General features: G+C 47.0%; 1 protein-coding gene across 8 annotated transcripts in view; it reads right to left on the bottom strand.

Moving 5' to 3' along the window:
• Positions 1 to 25251, bottom strand: part of PHACTR3 (phosphatase and actin regulator 3) — a 295584-nt gene that overhangs the window by 89545 nt on the left and 180788 nt on the right. For 7 of the 8 annotated variants that reach the window (XM_048498148.1, XM_048498144.1, XM_048498149.1 and 4 more), the window contains 3 exons: positions 15278 to 15542; positions 9349 to 9596; positions 2396 to 2549 (listed from right to left, as the gene is read on the bottom strand). In XM_048498148.1, the coding sequence (XP_048354105.1) occupies positions 2396 to 2549; positions 9349 to 9596; positions 15278 to 15542 (667 nt within the window). The remainder of the gene's footprint in view (positions 1 to 2395; positions 2550 to 9348; positions 9597 to 15277; positions 15543 to 25251) is intronic. The other variant, XM_048498146.1, reaches the window with a different exon arrangement.

Genomic DNA, 25251 nt, shown 5'->3' with positions numbered 1-25251 from the left:
CTTTGACTGAAACAAATACATTTTGAACTGAGCCGAGGAGACAGCTTGCCTGTCACTCATTCTATACTAGTCCATTTCACACAAAACGTCAGTTTCCATTTTTAAAAGGAAAAGGGATTATTAAATAAGCACGGGCACATGGCAGAAATTAAAAACGTGTACTGGTGTGTGACAGAAGCGGGTTTTAATTAGATCGACACAACAGACAGCATTACAGATGGTCGCAGAGTACAAGCCTCTAAGTGATACAAATCCTTGTTGAGACTGGGTTACCATTCAGTGAAGCATCTCCTTGTCCACTTTTTCACACTGTGGAAGCTATTCATAACTAAACCTGCTACCAGTAAGACGACTGAACTCAAGCTCGAAGAAGAAGAAGAAGAAGAAGAAGAAGAAGAAGAAGAAGAAGAAGAAGAAGAAGAAGAAGAAGAAGAAGAAGAAGAAGAAGAAGAAGAAGAAGAAGAAGAAGAAGAAGAAGAGGAGGAGGAGGAGGAGGAGGAGGAGAAGGAGGAGTTTGGATTTATATCCCCCCTTTCTCTCCTGCAGGAGACTCAAAGGGGCTTACAATCTCCTTGCCCTTCCCCCCTCACAACAAACACCCAGTGAGCTACCGTGTTTCCCCGAATATAAGACAGTGTCTTATATTAATTTTTGCTCCCAAAGATGCGCTATGTCTTATTTTCAGGGGATGTCTTATTTTTCTGTGTTCTGTTCGTCGGGCATGCTTCCAAACAAAAACTTTGCTATGTCTTACTTTCGGGGGATGCCTTATATTCCGCACTTCAGCAAAACCTCTACTATGTCTTATTTTTCGGGGATGTCTTGTATTAGGGGAAACAGGGTAGGTGGGGCTGAGAGAGCACCAAAGAACTGTGACTAGCCCAAGGTCACCCAGCTGGCGTGTGTGGGAGTGTACAGGCTAATCTGAATTCCCCAGATAAGCCTCCACAGTTCAGGCGGCAGAGCCAGGAATCAAACCCGGTTCCTCCAGATTAGATACACGAGCTCTTAACCTCCTATGCCACTGCTGCTCTGGACTGAGCCTCTGGATACCAATGCAGTAATGGGACATGATGTCAAAAAGTTCCTAGGACCATCTGAGGCGGGGTTAGCATTGTTTATGCTGAATTTCATTTCTGAAAATTTATTTGTTAGCCATTGATTTCTCTTCTTCTCTTTCAAAATAAAAAAACCTCTTCAATTTCTCTTTGATCCTTTTGTAGCTTCAGCCTTTGTATGGTTTTTGTTTCTGTTTTTTTGATGCTATGCACTACAGGGGACGTCTGTAGGACTAGGTTCTCCAACATGGGGCCTGTGGGCGCCGTGGCAGCAGCTGACACGTTTCCTAACATCTGTCAAGTGCTTTTAATAAAATGCGCAGAACCAAGAGAGGCTTCTGATTGTCCACTGACGATTTGAAGAAGAAGAAGAGTTGGATTTATATCCCCCCTTTCTCTCTTATAGGGAACTCAAAGGGGCTTACAAATTCCTTTCCCTTCTGCCCTCACAACAAACACCCTGTGAGGTAGGTGGGGCTGAGAGAGCCCAGAAGAACTGTGACTAGCCCAAGGTCACCCAGCTGGCGTGTGTTGGAGTGCACAGGCTAATCTGAATCCCCAGATAAGCCTCCACAGCTCAGGTGGCAGAGCGGAAAATCAAACCCGGTTCCTCCAGATTAGAGTACACCTGCTCTTAACCACTACACCACTGATGTTCCTTGACTGACTTGGCAGATTTTTTTTTTTTAAAATGTAACTTTGGCAGTAGCTGCCACCACAGCACAAGGATGTTCACTGCGTGACTGAAAGTGAACTGCAGCAGCCATTTTGTGAGGGGGTCTTCCTCCTGTGGCAGCCATTTTATGACTGCACCCGTCACACTGTGTCAGAATTCCAAAGGTGCCCGCAGGCTCAAAATTGTTGAGGACCACTGTGCAATCCCTGAGCTAGCACATACGGGCCAAGCTCAAGGAAGCTTTCTGATCCAACTGAGCAAACACTATGGCTTTCGCCTAGCTTGCATGAGCCATATCGACAGCTCACGCGACCAATAGGCTAGCTTAGCCTTAATAGTAACCTTTCCAGTCTTTCAAATTCCTGAACAGCGGTAGAAGACTAGGAACAATGGCTTTATCCAGATTTTAGAAACAACACAGAATACTCCCAGGCCTCACGGCTGTAGGCACCACTTTATTGTTAAGCACACGGTTTGCTTTTCAGCGATCACTCGGAGACCTCTTGGTTCTAAATTGGGATCTGGCTTGCGTTCCAGACAACTGAATTCAAGGGACTTGAGACGACACTCACAGTCGCTAAGGATCTCTGATGCACAAGAGGAGCCAGAGTAGGACACAAAGGCGAGGTACGCAGAGGGAAGTGATACAAACTGTACTTACTTGGAGAGTTTCATTTCAATTTGCTGCCGGATTTCCTGCCTCTCTTCGTCAGTTCTCCGGGGGAAAATGTTCCTATCTTCCAGCTCCTGTTTGCTGGGCCTGTTCCGCAATTTCACTGCCAGCAATTCTTTCTTGCATTTTCTTGGCAAAGTACCTGGAAGCACACATTGAGAAACATGGACGTGTCAGAAGGGCTGTTCTAAAATAAGGAACACTGTTACATTGGACCAAGTTTTCTTGGGGAACGGAATGCAGATGGTGCATTTCCCAGGGATGTTCTTCAGATGGAATGTGGGACCTTTCATTTAGAGGAACGGTAGAGGAAGGACCGAAATGTAGTTATCCCAGTCCACATGGCTTTAGCTACTAAATACTACCCAATCCAAGGATAACCATAATGTTTAGCAGGCTTATTGTATGTTTTTTAGGTTGTGTAGTGTGGTCTGGTAGTTTTAGCTAGCCTCTTCAGAGGCATGTCATAGTTGGAACGCTTCAAACTGAGGCCCCTTCCGCACATGCAGAATAACACACTTTTGATCCACTTTGCAGCTGGATTTTACTGTGAAGAATAGCAAAATCCACTTGGAAACAATTGTGAAAGTGGATTGAAAGCGCATTATTATGCATGTACGGAAAAGGCCTGACAAACGGAAATTACCATGAAACGCCTCTGAAGATGCTAGCCACATATGGGAGGGCACTTTCAAAAGTGCCACAAACATTTCAACCAACAAACTGTAAATACAAGGCACAGAGAGAAGCCCTATTACCATCGATAAGGGGTAAAAAACCGTCCAAAATATCAACGGTAAAATTACTAAATAGTAACGATCCTGATATGCTTGGAAGATTAGCCAGCTACTTGTTAAAGGTCACGTACCTAAGAGATGCGTAACTGTATGAATGTAACGTTTTGCATTAAAATTCAAATGATTCAGAAGTGCAAAAAAAAAAAAAGACCTGGAAATGGAAGAAAGGAGGGTTGTTGTTTTTTAAATGATTAGTCCTGTTTTCTGAATGGGACATAATTGGCTTTGTTTGAAAAAGTTAAAAAAAATATGTCAGCAGCCAGGGGCCAGAACAATTATGTCTCAAATGACATTTAAAAAACCTGTTAGCAACAGCTGCTAAAATGGATTATGAGGCTGTATTGTTGAAGGCTCTCACGGCCGGAATCACTGTGGTGTTATGTGGTTTCTGGGCTGTCTGGCCGTGTTCTAGTAGCATTTTCTCCTGACGTTTCGCCTGCATCTGTGGCTGGCATCTTCGGAGGATCTTCAGCTGGGGTTCTCAACCTTCCAAATGCCGCGACCCTTTAATACAGTTCCTCATGTTGTGGTGACCCCCCCCCCAACCCTCACATTTATCCATTTTACAGATGGAGGACACTGATGCAGAGAGTCTTAGGCGACCCCTGTGAAAGGGTCGTTCGACCCCCAAAGGGGTCCCGACCCCCAGGTTGAGAACCACTGATTTTCAGAGATCCTCTGAAGATGCCAGCCACAGATGCAAGGGAAACGTCCGGAGAAAATGCTACTAGAACATGGCCAGACAGCCTAGAAACCACACAACAGCCCCGGTTATAAGGCTGCCTGAAAGGGGCCTTCATTTAGTTCATAGTTTAGGAGGAAATTCATAGCTGTGCTACCTAATGGGGGCAGGCGGCTAAGAATGACACACATCACTTGGACAGATTTATGGAGGAGAAGTCGATCTATGGCTACCAATCTTGATCCTCCTTGATCTCAGATTGCAAATGCCTTAGCAGACCAGGTGCTCGGGAGCAACAGCTGCAGAAGCTTTCACATCCTGCATGTGAGCTCCCAAAGGCACCCGGTGGCACTGGCGTAATGTCCATTGGGCTGAAATTTTGGTGCTGATATGTCTAAAAATGCACCCCCGCAGGCACCAATGTCCTGGTGCAAAAAAAAAAATTGGTTGTGGTGGAGGGGGGGCATCCATGGGGGGGGCATCCAACTCAGCCCATGGGGGGCATCCAACTCAGGTTTTGCCCAGGGCTACAGTTTGCCCAGGGCTGCCTCGTTACGCCCCTGCCTGGTGGGCCACTGCGAGTAGCAGAATGCTGGACTAGATGGACTCTGGTCTGATCCAGCTGGCTAGTTCTTATGTTCTTCTTATCACCTAGTTCTAAAATGCAGAAAAGTCAACTCAAAGTCAGGGCAAAATCATCTCTCGGGTGACTCTTGCAGCCTGCACAACCCGGAGTATGGAAATGATATGAGCTGGAGAGATGGACTACAATCCCCATCAACCCCAATTGGCCATGCTGGCAGGGGCTGGTGGGAATTGTAGTCCATAACATCTGGAGTGCCAAAGGTTCGCCACCACGGCACTAGGGGGTGCCAATTCTGGGTTGGGAAATGCCTGGAAATTTGGAGCTGCAGTGTGGGAAGGGAGTTTGGGGAGGGAGGGGGTTTCAGTAGCACATAATGCCATAGAGCCACCTTCCACAGCAGACATTTTCTCCAGGGGAACCAATCTTTTGCAGCCTGGAGATCAGTTGTAATTCCCGGTGATCTCCAAGCTCCAGTTGGATGTGAGCAACTCCACTTCCACCCCACAAGTGAGCAGCCAGCAGGTCTCCATGACACATCCTTTGGGATGGCAACTGGAAGAAAGGATTGAACTGAACTGGAAAAAATTATCCATCCACCAGCAGCACCATTCAGCTGCATCATATGAGAAACGCAGATGTCTTCCTTTTTAAGCTCGCAAAAATTCCTACCAAACCCATCACCATCTAGTTCAGGGGTAGGGAACCTGCGGCTCTCCAGATGTTCAGGAACTACAATTCCCATCAGCCTCTATCAGCATGGCCAATTGGCGTGCTGAAGTGTCCCTGGAAACAGGTCATCGAAGTTCAGGGGTAGGAACCTGGCTCTCAGATGTTCAGAACTTCTGAATTCCCAGCATCAGCCTCTATCCAGCAGTGGCCGTGCTGGTAAGAAACTGATAAGAACCATGGTATCAGAAGAAGCTTATGAGTCTGATCTGAATGATAGTTCCATGGGAATGTCAACTCAATGCATGGCAGCTGTGAAAAAGGCAAACTCTACGCTGGGGATCATTAGGAAAGGAGTTGATAATACAACTGCAAAGATTGTCATGCCCTTATATAAGGCCGTGGTGCGACCGCACTTGGAGTACTGTGTTCAGTTCTGGTCGCCACATCTAAAAAAGGATATCGAAGAGATAGAAAAAGTGCAGAGAAGGGCAACAAGGATGATTGAAGGATTAGAGCACCTTCCTTATGAAGAGAGGCTGCAGCGTTTGGGGCTCTTTAGTTTGGAGAGGAGACGTCTGAGAGGGGATATGATTGAAGTCTATAAAATTATGCGCAGAGTAGAAAATGTTGACAGAGAGACATTTTTCTCTCTTTCCCACAATACTAGAACCAGGGAGCTCCCAAAGGGACCTTGTGGGCCACTGCGAGTAGCAGAGTGCTGGACTAGATGGACTCTGGTCTGATCCAGCAGGCTAGTTCTTATGTTCTTATGTTCTTATCCACACAAAGGTCAGCCGTTCTTTGTTTAAAAAAAGAACCCTGCAAAACTTTCCCCAGTAGTTCAGCAAGACTCCTACATCGTTTGCAAAGTATTCAAAGAAAGACCAGAGGCTCTTCTCAAGCAGGGAATACAGCACCCCCCAGTGGCCATAATGAGACATGGCGCTCAAGCAGAGCGCAAACAAACAAAGCACTGCAGGGGAAAGTCGTGACAGACCTATGCCATCAAAAGCACTGAGGAGATATCCTAATGTTCTCTCTTATGGTTTAATTAGCGAATCCCTAGACCCCGTGGCTGTAATAATCATCATGAGATCTGCCAGTTCCTGGTTTCATGTTCAACATGGCAGATATTTTTCACATTTAATTAGGATTCTGTCTCACCTCTAACAAAAACACAACATGCTCAGGTTAGGCAGAGACTCACGAAACAGCCATTAACTGTTTACTAATACACCAGTTCAATCTTGTTTGTTGAGATATACAGACATTTGCTTAAGAAGGCCAAACCGGGCAAGCATATCCAAATCTAGAGACGAAGGGCAAATCCCTGAGATCATCCCTAGGATTGGACATTCACAGAGATTTGGGCAGCGTTTGGGCAGATCTCATCAGGGTATAATCAGGTTTGCCAACCTCCAGGTAGGGCCTGGAAACCTCTCAGAATTATGACTGATTTTCAGCTAACAGAGATCAGTTTCCCTTGAGAGAAAATGCCTGCTTCGAAGGGTGGACTCCAGAGGTGGGATCCAGCAGGTTCTCACAGGTTCCCGAGAGTAGGTTACTAATTATTTGTGTGTGCCGAGAGGGGGTTACTAATTGGTGATTTTGCCACATGATTTTTGCCTTAGTTACGCCCCTCCTCTCAGCAGTAGCGCGCAGAACTTGAAGCAGTCTAGCAGGAGGTGCACCGGCGTGCGTGGCAGCCTGCGCCTGCGTGCATTCGTTTCCCGCCCAAGGACCGGCACAGCGGCTGTGTCCTTGCCACAGCCCCGCCCAGGAATTCCCCACCCCTGTCGTGCCCTGCCCAGCCCCATTGGCGCTACACCACAGTTTGAATTCCACCACCATGGGAACCTGTTACTAAAATTTCTGGATCTCACCACTGGTGGACTCTATGGCATTAACACTGGTGAGGACTTTCTTTCCCCAACCCCCCTCTCCAGGCTCCACTTCCAAGTCTCCTGGAACTTCCCAAACCAGAGTTGGCAACCCTGAGGTATCACGTTCTACGTTCCACTCACCAAAGCTTACCCTCCAAAGCAGCCATTTTCTCCAGCGGACATGATCTCTGTAATCTGGACATGACCTGTAGTTCCTAGAGATCTCAAGGCTAGGGCTACCGAGCTCCGGGTGGCGGCTGGAGATCTCCTTCCATTACAACAGATCTCTAGGTGACAGAGATCAGTTCACCTGGAGAAAATGGCGGCTTTGGACGGTGGACTCTATGGCATTCTACCCCATTGAAGCATCTTCCCTCTGCAAACGTTGAGGCTCCTCCCCAAATATCTCCAGAGCCAGTGTGGTGCAGTGGTTAAGAACAGGTGGATTCTAATCTGGAGAACTGGGTTTGATTCCCCACTCCTGCACCTGAGTGGCTGAGGCTTATTGAGTGAACCAGATGTGTTTCCACACTCCTAACATTCCTACTGGGTGACCTTGGGCTAGTCACAGTTCTTCGGGATTCTCTCAGCCTTACCTAACTTCACAAGTTGTCTGTTGTGGGGAGGGGAAGGGAAAGGAACTTATAAGCCACCTTGAGTTTCCTTACAGGAGAGAAAGGCTTTTAACAGGCTTTTAAGTTTGAACCCTAAAGATTCTGGAAATTCTAGGTGTTGGCAGGCAAGGACATACAGTCAGTAAAACCTTTTCTGGACTTGCCCCTGCCCACCTTTGCCACGTAAAATGTCTATCTCGCACCCTTCCTGACAGGATTGAGAGAGCGTAATGCCTGCTCTCATCGTCAGCCCTGGACTATACAGCCCTGTGAATTCAATGGATTTGTTAATGTGATTACCTGCCCACAGTGTTGTGTTAACCAAATGTTTCTTTCTCTGGTTGAAGTGGGTTTTCCGGGCTGCGTGGCCATGGTCTGATTAACCTCTCTAATGACCACCTCATTTGCACTGTCATTGTTCTATAGCTGTAATTTCATCAGCTACCTTCCTTCTTTCAGGCACTATTTTCAAGCTTGGGCCATCAAACTGATGCCCCCAACCCATTGGATTAATGAGCCAACCATGACGATTGATGGCTGTCTCTTGTCTTTCCCTGGAAAGGCAGGACTCTTCTTTGTTCTGGAAAATTAAGGGTCACTCTGCATAACCCTGAGCATGCTTTTTTCCCCTATAAGAAGCCCTCTTGCCCGTGTTCAATATCTCTGGACACCTCTCTGTCTGCGACATTGTTCCACAATGCATTGTTCGTCTACCAGAGCTAAGCAGGGGTCACTTGGTTCTGTCCATTGGACCATTCTGCTCCAAGATCAGGTGACAATAGCCTTTACTTCCCCCACTTCCCTTCTCTACTCCAGACCTATCCCCTCACAACTGCTTATATCCTAGGACTCCGTCTGTGTTCTGGTGCTTTGATTATTGTGTACTTATGTACCCCCACTATCCCTAAATAAAATGGATAGATTTTGTTCTCATTCCTACATAGGTTCTTGCAAAAGCTGACTTTCCTTTCCATGTATTAGACCACAAATGGATACTAAAACTATTACTATTTATCACACAGATAACCTTTTAAATTTAGTGAAGGTTCCGTGCTGTGCCTGTCATAATTACAACCATTTGAAATAGCAGAGCTCTTATCATTTCTAGGTCAGCAGTATCGAATGGAGGCAAAGACCTGTTTCGTACATTACCTCAGAGTCACTAGAAGAAGAAGAAGAAGAAGAAGAAGAAGAAGAAGAAGAAGAAGAAGAAGAAGAAGAAGAAGAAGAAGAAGAAGAAGAAGAAGAAGAAGAAGAAGAAGAAGAAGAAGAAGAGAAGAAGAAGAAGAAGAAGAAGAAGAAGAAGAAGAAGAAGAAGAAGAAGAAGAAGAAGAAGAAGAAGAAGAAGAAGAGTTTGGATTTATATCCCCCCTTTCTCTCCTGCAGGAGACTCAAAGGGGCTTATAATCTCCTTGCCCTCCCCCCCTCACAGCAAACACCCTGTGAGGTAGGTGGGGCTGAGAGAGCTCCGAGAAGCTGTGACTAGCCCAAGGTCACCCAGCTGGCGTGTGTGACAGTGTACAGGCTAATCTGAATTCCCCAGATAAGCCTCCACAGCTCAGGCGGCAGAGCGGGGAATCAAACCCAGTTCCTCCAGAATAGAGTACACCTGCTCTTAACCACTATGCCACAGGTGCTCCCTGGCTTTGAACTGGAACAATATCCACTGGAACAATATTTTTAAAGAGTTCGTAACATGGTTTTTCTTACCGGAAATTATGGAGTCATTCAAAACCTCTTCATCCTGATAGAAAACAATTTCATCCTTGATGTCAGAGTTCATGATCAAGTTCTCTTTGTTCTCATCAGACTCCTTCACGCTATTCCGCTTGTTCTCTTGATCGCTGCCGTAGCTCACCCCAGTGTCCTTCTCTTTGCTGTGCTCTACGCTGGATGTTCTGGACGGGCGGACATCCACTCGCTTTTTGGGAGAGCCTTTGTTTTCCCTTCCATGAAAGCTAGGGAAAGAAGGAAAAGGACACGACCCCTTCAGACCAGACACCAGTAACATCGCATCATTTGAAGGAAATTGAGGCAGTAAATATGATCTCTGGAGCAAAACGCTCCACAGAGGACTTAGAAGGAAGAATGATAGGATTGCAGCATTCAGGATGGGAAAGGCCAGAAGCTGCCCCCAGTGGTGGGATCCAAAATTTTGAATAACAGGTCCCGATGGTGGTGGGATGGTGGTGGAATGCCTTAGCAGACCAGGTGCTCAGGAGCAGCAGCAGCAGCAGAAGGCCATTGCTGGAAGTAGGGGTGGGTAGTGTGGAAGTAGGGGTGGGTAGTGTGGTGGCCAAGTTTGCAGATGACACCAAATTATGTGGGGTGGTGAGAGCCACAAAGGATTGTGAAGAGCTCCAAGAGGACCTTGATAAATTAGGTGAGTGGGCTAAGAAATGGCAAATGCAGTTCAATGTAGCTAAATGTAAAGTGATGCACATAGGGGCAAAAAATCCAAACTTCACATACACGCTACAGGGGTCAGTGCTATCAGTCACAGACCAGGAAAGGGATTTGGGCGTCTTAGTTGATAGTTCCATGGGAATGTCAACTCAATGCATGGCAGCTGTGAAAAAGGCAAACTCTATGCTGGGGATAATTAGGAAAGGAGTTGATAATAAAAACTGCAAGGATTGTCATGCCCTTATATAAAGCAGTGGTGCGACCGCACTTGGAGTACTAATGTAGCCTCAAGGTTTTGGTCGCCACATCTCAAAAAGGATATCGAAGAGATAGAAAAAGAAGTGCAGAGAAAGAGCAACGAGGGATGATTGAAGGATTGGAGCACCTTCCTTATGAGGAGAAGGCTGCAGCGTTTGGGACTCTTTTTTAGTTTGGAGAGGAGACGGCTGAGGGGGGATAATGATTGAAGTCTATAAAAATTGTATGCATGTGGGTAGAAAATGTTGACAGAGAGAAATTTTTCTCTCTTTCTCACAATACTAGAACCAGGGGGCATTCATTGAAAATGCCAAGTGTAAAGAATTAGGACTAATAAAAGGAAACACTTCTTCATGCAACGTGTGATTGGTGTTTGGAATATGCTGCCACAGGAGGTGGTTCTTTCTCTCTGTATCACTAGAACCAGGGGGCATTCATTGAAAATGCTCTGGGGAAAGAATTGGGACTAATAGAAACACTTCTTCACGCAACGTGTGATTGGTGTTTGGAATATGCTGCCACAGGAGGTGGTGATGGCCACTAACCTGGATAGCTTTAAAAAGGGCTTGGACAGATTTATGGAGGAGAAGTCAATCTATGGCTACCAATCTTGATCCTCTTTGATCTCAGATTGCAAATGCCTTAGCAGACCAGGTGCTCAGGAGCAGCAGCAGCAGCAGCAGAAGGCCATTGCTTTCACATCCTGCATGTGAGCTCCCAAAGGCACCTGGTGGGCCACTGCGAGTAGCAGAATGCTGGACTAGATGGACTCTGGTCTGATCCAGCAGGCTAGTTCTTATGTTCTTACGATTCAAACAGTGGCGCCGCCGCACACACGCCCCTCCAGTCCCTATTGGGCAGGGAGGTTGCCTTCTCGGCACTCAGAAAAAATTAGTAAGAACTGGTTGGATCCCTCCTCTGGCTGCCCCACTTTAGGAAGCATCATAAGAATAAGGCACAAGGGGGCAGTTACTGATGCCCAGGGGCATAGCAAGGGAGAAAAGCGCCCGGTGCACCGGTGCGTCCTCTGCCCCCGCCCCAGAATGCCGCCGGAACGCCCCCGGAACGCCCTCGCCACACTCCCACAGGGACGCATGCCCAGTGTGTTGTGCCTCTGTCTCCTTGGAGCAACGCCTCTGCTGATGCCTTGTTTGAAGGATGCTAATGTGGTCGGCCAAGATGACCTTTCTAAGGAACGTAGCATGTGCTTCTAATGCAAAGCACACTTCCAATGAAGCATTCTTTTAATGGTTCGGCATTCTATTGAAAATGGAGAAATGCCTAGAGTAGCCTGCTATTAATCCAGTTTCCATGACAGTGTAGCCTTGCTACCGGATGTCGAACCAGCTCCAGCCAATGAGCCTCCTCCACCACATTTCCGCTTGGGGCAGGTACTCAAATGCAGGGGCGTAACGAGGCAGCCCTGGGCAAACTGTAGCCCTGGGCAAAACCTGAGTTGGATGCCCCCCCCCATGGGCGGCCACTCCACCACGACCAATTTTTTTTTTGCACCAGGACATTGGTGCCTGCAGGGGGTGCATTTTTAGACAAAGCAGCACCAAAATTTCAGTATATCATCAGGAGACTGTCCTTATGCTACTCCGCATGTTTGGTGAGGTTTGGCTCAAGGAGTCCAAAATTATGGACTCCCAAAGGGGGTGCCCCATCCCCCATTGTTCCAATGGGAGATAATAGGAGATGGGGGCTACAGTTTTGAGGGTCCATAACTTTGGGCCTGCTGCACCAAACTGCACCAAACCTGGGGGGGTATCATCAGGGCAGTCTCCTGATGAGACCCTGAAAGTTTTGAGACTGTGCCTTCAGAAATGTGCCCCCCCTCAGCCTGCAACCCCCATGGACAGCAATACAGAAAACTCAATGCAGAACAAAGATTCTTGGGCAAATTTCTGGGATGTTCCTGCAGGGGGTGCATTTTTGGATGTATCGGCACCAAAATTTCAGGGTATCATCTGGAAACTGTCCTAATAGGACCCCCCTAGTTTGGTGCAGTTTGGTTTAGGGGGTCCAATGTTATGGACCCTCAAAGGGGGTGCCCCATCCCCATTCTTTGCTAAGGAGATGGGGGCTACCCTTTTGAGGGTCCATAACTTTGGAACCCCTGAACCAAACTGCACCAAACCTTGGGGGTGCCATCATGACAGTCTCCAGATGATACCCTGAAATTTTGGTGCTGATACGTCCAAGAATGCCCTCCCCGCAAGAACATCCCAAAATTTGCCCAAGAATCTTTGTTCTGCATTGAGTTTTCTGCATTGCTGTCAATGGAGGTTGCAGGTTGTGGGGGGTGGGGACATTTCTGAAGGCACAGTCTCATAACTTTCAGGGTCTCATCAGGAGACTTCCCTAATGATACCTCCCAGGTTTGGTGCAGTTTGGTTCAGGGGGGGCTAAAGTTATGGGTCCTCAAAACTGTAGCCCCCATCTCCTATTGGCTCCCATTGGAAACAATGGGGGATGGGGCACCCCCTTTGGGAGTCCATAACTTTGGACTCCCTGAACCAAACCTCACCAAACTTGGGGGGTATCATCAGGACAGTCTCCTGATGATACGCTGAAATTTTGGTGCCACTAGCCTAAAAACCGCGCCCCCTGCAGGCCAAAAACGGAAAACCACTAAAATACCCAAAAACGAACCCAGCATTTTTATGCCCCCCCACAAGGTGATGCCCTGGGCAGCTGCCCACCTTGCCCAATGGGCATTACGCCAGTGCTCAAATGCAGAAGCCTGAGCCAATGCCAGGCTGATTCTCACAGTCTTCCATGTCTGCATCATGAGAAATTGCCTTATACTGGGTAAGACCATTTATCAGTGTAGCTTAATATGGTCTACTCCTGGGGTCTGTAACCTGCAGCTCTCCAGATGTTCATGGACACAAATCCCATCAGCCCCTGCCATCATGGCCAATTGGGGGCTGCTGGGAATTGTAGTCCATGAACATCTGGAGAGCTGCAGGTTGCAGACCCCTGGTCTACTCTGATCGGCAGCAGCTCTGTCACAGAGAACAGTCAATATCACGAACTTGGGACCTTTAACGGGAGATGTGAGGGCTTGAACCTTGGACTTTTTGCATGCCACACATCTGCCTTACCACTGGGTCATAATTCAAATCTCCTTTCCCTTCCTCCAATAAAAGCTCTACGATGCATGGATCTCGAGCAGTGAATAGCTATCGTTAATCATTCTGCATTGGTCAGATCTCACCTGCAATACTGTGTCCAATTCTGGGCACCATAATTCAAGAAGGATATTGACAGGCTGGAACGGGTCCAGAGGAGGGTGTCCTATGAGGAGCAGCTTAGGGAGCTAGGAACGTTTAGTCTGGAGAAGAGAAGGTGGTGACATCATAGCCATGTTTAAATATTTGAAGGGATGTCATGTTGAAGAGGGAGCAAGCTTGTTTTCTGCTGATCTAGAGACTAGAACAAGGGCCAATGCATTCAAATGCATTGGAGCACCTTCCTTATGAGGAGAGGCTGCAGTGTTTGGGCCTCTTTAGTTTGGAGAGGAGACAGCTGAGGGGGGATATGATTGAAGTCTATAAAATTATGCATGGGGTAGAAAATGTTGACAGAGAGACATTTTTCTCTCTTTCTCACAATACTAGGACCAGGGGGCATCCATTGAAAATGCTGGGGGGAAGAATTAGGACTAATAAAAGGAAACACTTCTTCACGCAACGCATGATTGGTGTTTGGAATATGCTGCCTCAGATTGCAAAGGCCGTAGCAGACCAGGTGCTCAGGAGCAGCAGCAGCAGAAGGCCATTGCTTTCACATCCTGCATGTGAGCTCCCAAAGGCACCTGGTGGGCCACTGTGAGTAGCAGAGTGCTGGACTAGATGGACTCTGGTCTGCTCCAGCAGGCTAGTTCTTATGTTCTTATGTTCAAAGTACAGGAAAAGAGATTCCACCAAAATATTAGGAAGAACTTCCTGATGGTAAATGCTGTTCAACAGTGGAACACACTGCCTTGAAGTGTAGTGGAGTCTCTTTCTTTGGAGGTTTTTAAACAGAGACTGGATGGCCATCGGTTGGGAATGCTTTGATCATGGCAGGGGGTTCGACTTGATGGCCCCTGTGGTCTCTTCCAACTCTATAATTCTATGGTAATTTGATACCCAATAGACAAGACTGGATTTGTTTGCTTTTTTTGGTCTTCATGGGCAAGTAGAGATGTAATTGTCACATAGGGATACGAATCAGAGCAGGCTCACAAACATGGTGAAATATAGTGGCTACTAAGGAACTGCATGGCAGAGTGATAAGCAACAGTACTGCTCACAATCTGAGTTCGATCCTGACAGAAGTTGGTTTCACGTAGCCAGCTCAAGGTTGACTCAGCCTTCACCCTTCCAAGCTCGGTAAAGTGAGTACCCAGCTTACTGGGGGTAAAGTATAACCTTTGGCACTCCAGATGTTATGGACTACAATTTCCATTAGCCCCTGCCAGCATGGCCAATTGGCTGATGGGAACTGTAGCCCATAACATCTGGAGTGCCAAAGGTTCGCCACCACGGGTATAGATGATTGGGAAAGCAATCGAAAATGACCCCACAAACACAGCTTTCCTAGTAAATGTCATGATGTGATGTCACTCCATGGGTCAGTAATGACCCAGTTCTTGCACAGTTCTTTACCAACTTTAAGGTTAACGTACAAAGGAGAATTATTGAAATTGTATCAATCTTGCCTAAAAAACAAGAGCAAATTCGTTCTCAGGTGCATGCCCAAAGGCCTCTGTGGAGCACCCATGTAAGATACTACATTAGGTGTAAGGCTCAATAGGTCTGCCATTGTCAATGCACAGCCACTCCACAACTGTCTGAACATGACCTCCATTATTACAGTGAGAGGTAAGTCTCACCCTTACAAGAAGTTCTCAGCAAAGAGGAAAAGTCTGCTAAAGGCCCAGGGCATAGTAGCCAACAGACCTTGTCATCTGCGACACCCTTACCTGTCCTGCCGATGTTTGGTGGCCAGAGCTCTGTGAAGTTCCTCAATGACTCGGCTGGGAGGTAAAGGTAGGTGGACGGCAGCTAGGTGAGGAGAGCTGGTTGGCGTCGTATGCTGTCCTCTGAGGTGGGGATCGGAGACTTTCTGGCCTGAGGGCTGGAAGGGAGCGGCTTGTCCTGAGAGTTGGGAGGAACCAACAATGACATAATTCTTCAAGATGGTGGATGGAGGGGATTTCAAGGCTGGCTCATCTACTTCACTTCCCGCTGTTAGAAACAAAATCACAAAAGGTTGTGGGTTACTAGATCCGAAGGTGGTCTTCCATTAAGGTTGCCAGGCAACTGGTGGGAGGGCTGGGGGGGGGGGGGCATGGGAAACCAGTGTCCTATACAGTGCTGCATCACTTCCCATAAAAAAGCTGAAAGTGGAATGGGTAGCTCTAGGAATCAGCAGAAACTCTATGGTAAAGCCCAGGGCAGAATTGATGTAAATCACAATTTCAATCACTAGCAAGTAAAACTTGATTTAAATCATGGTTGTCCACCTAAAGACTCATTTTTGCTGGTATAGGTAATCTTAACAATTTACAACAAAATGAAGGGTTCATTTTTAGAATAATAACTTTTTGGATTAGTTCTACAGTTATATCAGTAATTACTGATTCGGTTTATCTGTTTTGGTTTTCCGGTAAGGCATACCGTTTAAAAATAACATGTTTAGTATAATTTAAAGCTAAGAGTGTAGAGAAGCTAGCTAAGGTAAATATAGTTAATATGAAAGGAAAATGTGACGACCGGTTGAAGTCGTAACCGTTAGAATATATATAGGATCATAACAAGATAAACCTTGGTAAGAGGTACAATGTTATAATTTAAATATCTTTTAATTATGAATGTCAAATGACTGTACGTTTGTATTATCTTTTGAAATTTAATAAACATTATTTAAAAAAAAAAGTAATTACTGATTCGGTTACATTATTTAGAAACACATAGACAGATAATTATTAAATTACGCAAGGAGGATTATCTCCAGTTTCATTTTTGCCACCAGATCTTGCTTTTCTTTGTGGCAGTGTTTGCATTTTGAATGCATGCATGCCTCACCCATAGGCAGGGGAACTTCATTACAATATTCCCAATGGGTCTCTTTTATGGTCGGCTATCATTATAGATTTTCTCCCCTGGAGAGATAATAATATGATAAACCTCAGGTTCTCAGGCTATGCACACAAAGACTCCAAGACCTGTGGAATATTCTGCTCAAATTGTTTCACTTTCCTTTTTACTGCTGCCCCTCCCTCCTCACACTTAGAAGAAGAAGAAGAAGAAGAAGAAGAAGAAGAAGAAGAAGAAGAAGAAGAAGAAGAAGAAGAAGAAGAAGAAGAAGAAGAAGAAGAAGAAGAAGAGTTTGGATTTATATCCCCCTTTCTCTCCTGCAGGAGACTCAAAGGGGCTTACAATCTCCTTGTCCTTCCCCCCTCACAACAAACACCCTGTGAGGTAGGTGGGGCTGAGAGAGCTCCGAGAAGCTGTGACTAGCCCAAGGCCACCCAGCTGGCGTGTGTTGGAGTGCACAGGCTAATCTGAATTCCCCAGATAAGCCTCCACAGCTCAGGCGGCAGAGCTGGGAATCAAACCCAGTTCCTCCAGATTAGATACATGAGCTCTTAACCTCCTACGCCATTGCTGCTCCTTGTGCAGATCTATTCCATTCCAAACCATCTTCTATTCATGTTATCTCTACAGACACAGATTTGCAGTTTTGAGAACTGCAAAACCAACCATCTGACAATATCTAGATGCCCAAATGTCCAAAATGATCTTACAGAAACCTCTGGAAGAGCATGACATTGGGAATGTTTTAATGGAATTACAAAAAACCCCCACAACCCTGAGCATTGCACGAATACACAGCCTCATGCCGCATAATTTAAAATAATTTAAAACATAATTAAAAACTAATCCTTAGTTCATGATGAACAGCCTTCGTATCTTACATAGAAAACAAAACCATAGATCGGATGTTCCACAAACAGCATTTCATTTTTAAAAATCTGATTTAAATTAAGAAAAACCCTATTTCAGTTTTTAAAAATACAATTTTTTTAAAAAAAATTATCAGTGATTTTTATCCACCCTGATTTCCAGAGCTGCCCTTTGCCACTTTTGATAAGAACTTCTGGCGATGCTTGACAGTCCTAGCTTTCACTGATGGAGGGTTCCTATAGAGAAAACAGAAATCTCTTTAAAATTACAGATCTCAGTTTAGCATTACGCTTTCCCATAGAAGAGCTGTCTCCAGAGAGGCACGCGTACCTCAGCAAGCCACTTTGGGTTGGCCTGCCATCCCACGTGAACGAACAATGCTCTACCCAGGCTGCAGATAGCTAGGGAGCTATGTTTGGAGAAGGTTGTCTATAATTACTGATTTGGTCATGGATAAGGACCTCATGGAGCAGTGGTGGCGAATCTATGGCACGGGTGCCAGAGGTGGCACTCAGAGCCCTCTCTGTAGGCATGGGCAAACAGAGTGCCCCCCCCCCCACATCTAGGCTGGCCTGGGCCACTGGGCTCAATTATTAGCATTAAACCTAAGACCTAATTTTGGGGAAGCAGTGTAGGTAACCCTGTTAGACGCTGTTAAACCCCACTGATTTTTATGCGAAGAACTAAAGCATGATCCTTTACCTGGGAGTACGTTCAATTGATGGCAATGGGGCTTGCTTCTGAGTAAACCCCCCTAAGGTCATGATTCACCCCTTGCAAGAGTTGCACGGTTGCTTCAAAGCAAAGCCACCGACTACCACCAAATTTACTCCTGAGTAACGCACGCCTCGGAGCCAACCATTTTTTCGAAACTAAAACCTCAGTATTCAGGTTAGATTGCCGGGTTGGCACTTTGTGATAAATAAGTGGGTTTTGGGTTGCAGTTTGGGCACTCGGTCTCGAAAAGGTTCGCCAACACTGTCACGGAGGGTTGTCAGTCACCAAATGGCACCTGGAAATCGCCAGCTGTTACAGTTGATCTCCAGAGAGGCTTGGCAAGGACTCCCCAACAACTGGCAGGGGTGGGAGAGTCTTAGCAACCACAACGTGAGGCCTTGAAACCATTGGTATGTTAATGTCACTTCTTTCTTATTATTACTATTGTTTGTTGTTGTTGTTGTTGTTGTTTTATTTACATTTGTAACCTGCCCTCCCCGGAAGGGCTCACTTCTGGAAGTGATGCCATCACATCACCAATGACACGGGAGATGCTCTGGGATAATGCTCTGTGGTAGAAGCACCTGCTACAGAGAAGCCCTGTGGCGCAGAGTGGTAAGCAGCAGTACTGCAGTCAAAATTTTACTCAGGGTGCCCTCGGGCCTGAGTTCGATCCCAACAGAAGTTGGTTTCAGGGAGCCAGCGGCAGGTTGACTTACTCAGCCTTCCATTCTTCTGAAGTCAGTAAAATGAGCACCTGGCTTGTTGGGGGCAAAGTGTAGATGACTGGGGAAGACAATGGCAAATCATCTCATAAAAATAGTCTGCCTAGTACAGTGATGGCGAACCTTTTCGAGACAGAGTGCCCAAACTGCAACCCAAAACCCACTTATTTATCGCAAAGTGCCAACACGGCAATTTAACCTGAATACTGAGGTTTTAGTTTAAAACTGTTGGCTCCAAGGCACGCATTACTCGGGAGTAAGCTTGGCGGTAGTCGGTGGCTTTGCTTTGAAGCAACCGTGCAACACTTCCAACGGGTGAATCACGACCCTAGGAGGGTTTAGAAGCAAGCCCCGTTGCCAGCAACCAAGCTCATCCCAAGGTAAAGGATTGTGCTTTAGTTCTTCCCATGAAAATCAGTGGGGTTTAACAGCGCTTAACAGGGTTACCTATCGCCCCCCCCCCACATGACGAACTCTGTGCACGTGTGCCCACAGAGAGGGCTCTGGGTGCCACCTCCGGCACCCGTGCCATAGGTTCACCACCACTGGCCTAGTAAATGTCATGATGTGACATCACCCCATGGGACAATAATGACCCAGCACTTGCACTGGGGGTTACCTTTACCTTGGAAAATATCTTCTGCTATAGAGTTTCTGCTGAAATACCAGACAGTCTCCCATGCCATCAGCAACACGCTGACATTGCTTCTGCAACATGCTGATGGTGTTGAGGGCTCAATTTGCAGCTGGCTGGGTTGAACAGTACCAGGGGGAGGAGAACCTAAGTGGGGGAGCCCTGCCCCCAGCAAAAGCCTGGCAACAAGACCTCAATGACCAAGATCAGTTCCCCTAGAGCAGTGATGGCGAACCTTTTCGAGACCGAGTGCCCAAATTGCAACCCGAAACCCACTTATTTATTGCATAGTGCCAACATGGCAATTTAACCTGAATGCTGAGGTTTTAGTTTAGGAAAAACGGTTGGCTTCGAGACGTGCACTCCTCAGGAGTAAGCTTGGTGGTAGTCAGTGGCTTTGCTTTGAAGCAACCGTGCAACTCTTTCAATGGGTCAATCACGACCCTAGGAGGGTTTACTCAGAAGCAAGCCCCATTGCTAGCAACCGAGCTTACTCCCAAGTAAAGGATGGCGCTTTAGTACTTCGCATGAAAATCAGTGGGGTTTAACAGCGGATAACAGGGTCACCTACACTGCTTCCCCAAAACTAAGGCTCATTCCGCACATGCAGAATAATGCACTTTCAAACTGCTTTCAGTGCTCTTTGAAGCTGTGCGGAATAGCAAAATCCACTTGCAAACAGTTGTGAAAGTGGTTTGAAAACGCATTATTTTGTGTGTGAGGAAGGGGCCTAGGTCTTAGCTTTAATGCTAATAATCGAGCCCAGAGGCCCAAGCCAGCCTAGATGTAGGGGGCGGGGGGGAGGTGACTGTTTGCGCGTGCCAACAGAGAGGGCTCTGAGTGCCACCTCTGGCACCCGTGCCATAGGTTCGCCACCACTGCCCTAGAGCAGTGATGGCGAACCTTTTTGAGACCGAGTGCCCAAATTGCAACCCGAAACCCACTTATTTATTGCATAGTGCCAACATGGCAATTTAACCTGAATGCTGAGGTTTTAGTTTAGGAAAAACGGTTGGCTTCGGGGGCGATGCACTCCTCGGGAGTAAGCTTGAGTGGTAGTCAGTGGCTTTGCTTTGAAGCAACCGTGCAACTCTTTCAATGGGTCAATCACGACCCTAGGAGGAGTTTACTCAGAAGTAATCCCCATTGCTTTAGCAACTTGAGCTTACTCCCAAGTAAAGGATGGCGCTTTAGTACTTCGCATGAAAATCAGTGGGGTTTAACAGCGGATAACAGGGTCACCTACACTGCTTCCCCAAAACTAAGGCTCATTCCGCACATGCAGAATAATGCACTTTCAAACTGCTTTCAGTGCTCTTTGAAGCTGTGCGGAATAGCAAAATCCACTTGCAAACAGTTGTGAAAGTGGTTTGAAAATGCATTATTTTGTGTGTGAGGAAGGGGCCTAGGTCTTAGCTTTAATGCTAATAATCGAGCCCAGAGGCCCAAGCCAGCCTAGATGTAGGGGGCGGGGGGGAGGTGACTGTTTGCGCGTGCCAACAGAGAGGGCTCTGAGTGCCACCTCTGGCACCCGTGCCATAGGTTCGCCACCACTGCCCTAGATAAAATTGGAGGATGGAGTTTAAGACATTATCACCCACTAAGGTCCCTCTGTGGTAAAAAATCAAAAACAAAACCCACCTTCTACAGAGGAGCCCTATGTGGGCAAAGTCCCTCATTGGGTAATAATACCACAAAGTGGGTAATAGTCCCATAATCACCCCCCAAATCTCCAGGTATTTTCTAGCTCAGAGCTGGCAACCCCACCTGATGAGCCCCCCCCCCCCGAAGGAAACCACTGAACTAGGACAAAACATTGGTTTTAGTGGCCAGATGGCTTATGAAATGACATTCAGGCCACGGGCCTTGGTTGGTAGTTTGGTAATGTAACCCCCATGCCCTGAATGGATTGACCCAGTAAGGGGTGGAGACTCAGAGCAGCAAGAGGCTGCAGGAGAGAGCTCTTTGGAGAAGACAAGGGTACCAGACTCGGACCTTGATTTCTATAAGCCCTTAACACCTTGTTAAGGTAATTGCAATATTGTTGGGAACTACTGGGAAGGTAGTTGTTGTTTTTGCTATGTTGTAAATGTTGGAGTTTATTGTTTCAGGGTTTCTTTTGTGGTTGTAATGGGTGAGAGTTCTCCTGGAGACCTTCATCATGTTGCAACCTGTTCATCAAGTCCTTGGAGTCTTCAGGAGCCAGCCAACTTGCAAAGAAGAATTTGGACTTGGCAATATCAGTAGACTGTAAATAGAAGGACTTGAAATGCAACCTGAACGGGAAGTTGAATGGTAGCGTTAAATGTTGATGTTTTAAAAGTGTTAATTGTAAAGAAAAGTAAACCATTTTGTTGCTTAAAATTATTTGTTTACAGCTCATTCCAAGTACACCCTAGAACCCACTTTGTTGCTAAGGAGTTACAAATGACCCAATGGCGTGGGGGGCTTGGAAGTGAGATTACCAAATATAAATTGCTTGCAATGGAAATTATTAGCAAGTTGGGGTTTGATCCCCATAAAACTGTTTTGTTATGTAAGTTCAAGAGATGTTGCTGTGTTAATTTGGAAGCACATGATTCTGTTTAGCAGTTGCATGAAGGAGGGGATTCCAGTTGCAGCATGCTTCTGCAAACTAATTGGCTGAATCGCAACATTTGCTGGAAAGTTTTGCAAACTTCCAGTGCAGCTAAGTTTGGAACAGTTGGAAATCCTTGCAAGGGAAAGACAATGTTCTGCATTCAGATGCACTAAATGTGGTTCCTCCAAGTACAGGAATCTCTGGGGAAATCATTATGCAATGATTTCAAGAGTTGCATTGTAATTACTGTTGGGACGACAGAATTTTAGTGGGGGAGAATGTAACCCCCATGCCCTGAATGGATTGACCCAGTAAGGGGTGGAGACTCAGAGCAGCAAGAGGCTGCAGGAGAGAGCTCTTTGGAGAAGACAAGGGTACCAGACTCGGACCTTGATTTCTATAAGCCCTTAACACCTTGTTAAGGTAATTGCAATATTGTTGGGAACTACTGGGAAGGTAGTTGTTGTTTTTGCTATGTTGTAAATGTTGGAGTTTATTGTTTCAGGGTTTCTTTTGTGGTTGTAATGGGTGAGAGTTTTCCTGGAGACCTTCATCATGTTGCAACCTGTTCATCAAGCCCTTGGAGTCTTCAGGAGGTAACCAGCTTGCAAAAAAAGAAGAATTTGGACTTGGCAATATCAGTAGACTGTAAATAGAAGGACTTGAAATGCAACCTGAACAGGACCTTGAATTGTAACGTTAAATGTTGATGTTTTAAAAGTGTAAATTGTAAAGAAAAGTAAACCATTTTGTTGTTTAAAAATTGTTGTTGCAACTCATTCCAAGTACTGCCCCACAGAACCCACAAGCTGAGGTTACAGTAACACGCAACAAAATCCCATCTTTAAAACATTTTTTTTTAAAAAAGAATACCAAAGACTGTTTATTTAATGTTTAGCAGCACCCTTCCACTGAGGACCCCTGATTAGCTTACATGCCCCCTCCATTTTATCCTAACAACAACCCTGTGCGGTAGTTTAGGTGGACAGGCGATGACTGGCCCAAGGTCTCCCTGAGTGGTTCAACGGCTAGTGGGGATTCAACAGGGTCTCTTCAACCCTCATCCAAAACTCTGCACACTACATCTCACTGCCTCTTTTACAATGCACTCAAAAACAGATTCCACGCTCTGTGAAGTCCGGCGAAATCAATGGCTTTAGAAGGGTGTAGCTCTGCTTAGGATGCGATATTTAGCTTCTCAGCCCTTTTAGTTTGGCCTCCTAGTGAGACGACACTATTGCTAGCGAGTTTGTACCTCAAAACTCCTGTCTTCGGGACATGACGCAAGATGGAATGGACAGCAAGACTGTTGAGTTAACATATTTTTGTGGCGTAGTGGTTAAGAGCAGGTGGACTCTAATCTGGCACAAGCCGGGGAGGGTGGGGTATGAAACCAAATAAATAATAAAAAATAACGTCTGGAGAACTGGGTTTGATTCCCCACTCTTCCACCTGAGCAGCAGACTCTTATCTGGCGAACTGGGCTTGTTTCCCCACTCCCCCACGAGAAATTGCTGCGTGACCTTGGGCCAGCCAAAGTTGTCGCAGAAATCTCTCAGCTCCACCTACCTCACAAGGTGTCTGTTGTGGGGGGAGGAACGGAAAGGAGTTTGTAAGCCACCTTGAGTCTCCTTACAGGAGAAAAAGGGGGAGTATAATCCAAAAGCTTCTAACAAATCTTTGGTGAAGAAGAAGAAGAGCCCCAAATTTCACATGGATCTCAGACGTGAGGCCATCCAGCCTTGCCCTGACCCCAATCTCCACATGGGATAGGAGGCAAGGTGGACTCATTTGATGCTGGCTGGCCACAGTTCGCCCAGTCCAGGTTTAAACTCCACTACTGGTCAGATGGAACTTGGGGGCGGAGCCTCGGAGGCAGAGGTGGGATCCAGCAGGTTCTCACAGGTTCCCGAGAGTAGGTTACTAATTGTTTGTGTGTGCCGAGAGGGGGTTACTAATGGGTGATTTTGCCGCGTGATTTTTGCCTTAGTTACGCCCCTCCTTTCAGCAGTAGCGCGCAGAACTTGAAGCAGTCTAGCAGGAGGTGCACTGGCGTTCGTGGCAGCCTGCGCCTGCGTGCATTTGTTTTCCGCCCAAGGACCGGCGCAGTGGCTGCATCCTTGCCACAGCCCCGCCCAGGAATGCCCTGCCCCCGGAATGCCCGGCCACACCCCCGTCGTGCCCCACCCAGCCCCATTGGCGCTACGCCATAGTTTGAATCTCACCACCATGGGAACCTGTTACTAAAATGTTGGGATCCCACCACTGCTCGGAGGCAACAATATAAAGCTAGAGCCAGTCAGCTGCTGGTGCTCAGTCTGATCCTGACCTCAGGGAAGCTTGGCTTGAACTTTATACTGCAGGCTGGAAACTTGCAGTTTAAAGATGAACCCCGGTGAGCTGAGGCCAGCATCAAGTGGGCCCACCCCGCCCCTAATCTCCACGTGGAAATTGGGGGCATGGCCAGCCAGTGTGGTCCCACACGCAATCTCCATATTGAGTTCAGCAGGGTGCAGGTGTGGCATGGCACCTGTGCCCAGGGTTAGCCCCTGGAGCCATTTTGTAAAGCTATGCTCTTGGCATTTTCCCATCCCTGGCAATTCCTCATCCACCTCTGGCTGTTGCTGATAGGGGTAGAGCAGGGGTCTGGAACCTGCGGCTCTCCAGATATTCATGGACTACAATTCCCATCAGCCCCTGCCACCACGGCCAATTGGTGCAGACCCCTGGGGTAGAGGAATGCACAACATCCCAATGCAGGCAAATTGTGTTCTACGTCAGAGGAGCAGGGGTGCCATTTTCAGCCTTATGTCTCCTCCAATACAGAGGCCAGTACTGAGCCACAAAGAAGAGTCATTCTGGATAATAGGCTGGCCCCCTACCTTTCCCAGGCTGACCTGGCCACAGTGATCCATGCAACGGTCACCTCCAGACTGAACTATTGTAACTCGCTCTATGCAGGCCTTCCCTTGCAGCTAATCCGGAAATTGAAGCTGGTCCAGAATGCTGCGGCCTGTCTTCTCACGGGTGGTTCAGCTAGAGACCATATTACCCCCGTGTTGTGCCCTCTGCACTGGCTCCCAGTGGAGTTCCGGATTGTCTTCAAGGTGTTGGTATTGACCATTAAGGCCCTTTATGGCCTGGGGCCCTCATACCTGCGAGATCGCCTTACCCCATATGTCCCGACTCAACCTCTCCGCTTGGCAGAGGCGAATTTACTGGTGGTCCCTTGTCCCTCCATGATGCAGCTAACCTCCACCCGGGCCAGGGCTTTTACAGCTCTGGCCCCTGCCTGGTGGAATGCTCTTCCTCCATCTGTTAGGGCCCTGC

The sequence above is a fragment of the Sphaerodactylus townsendi genome, linkage group LG05 (genome assembly GCF_021028975.2).
Source record: "Sphaerodactylus townsendi isolate TG3544 linkage group LG05, MPM_Stown_v2.3, whole genome shotgun sequence".
NCBI classification, from domain to species: domain Eukaryota; kingdom Metazoa; phylum Chordata; class Lepidosauria; order Squamata; family Sphaerodactylidae; genus Sphaerodactylus; species Sphaerodactylus townsendi.
This window is presented reverse-complemented; position numbering and strand designations above follow the sequence as displayed.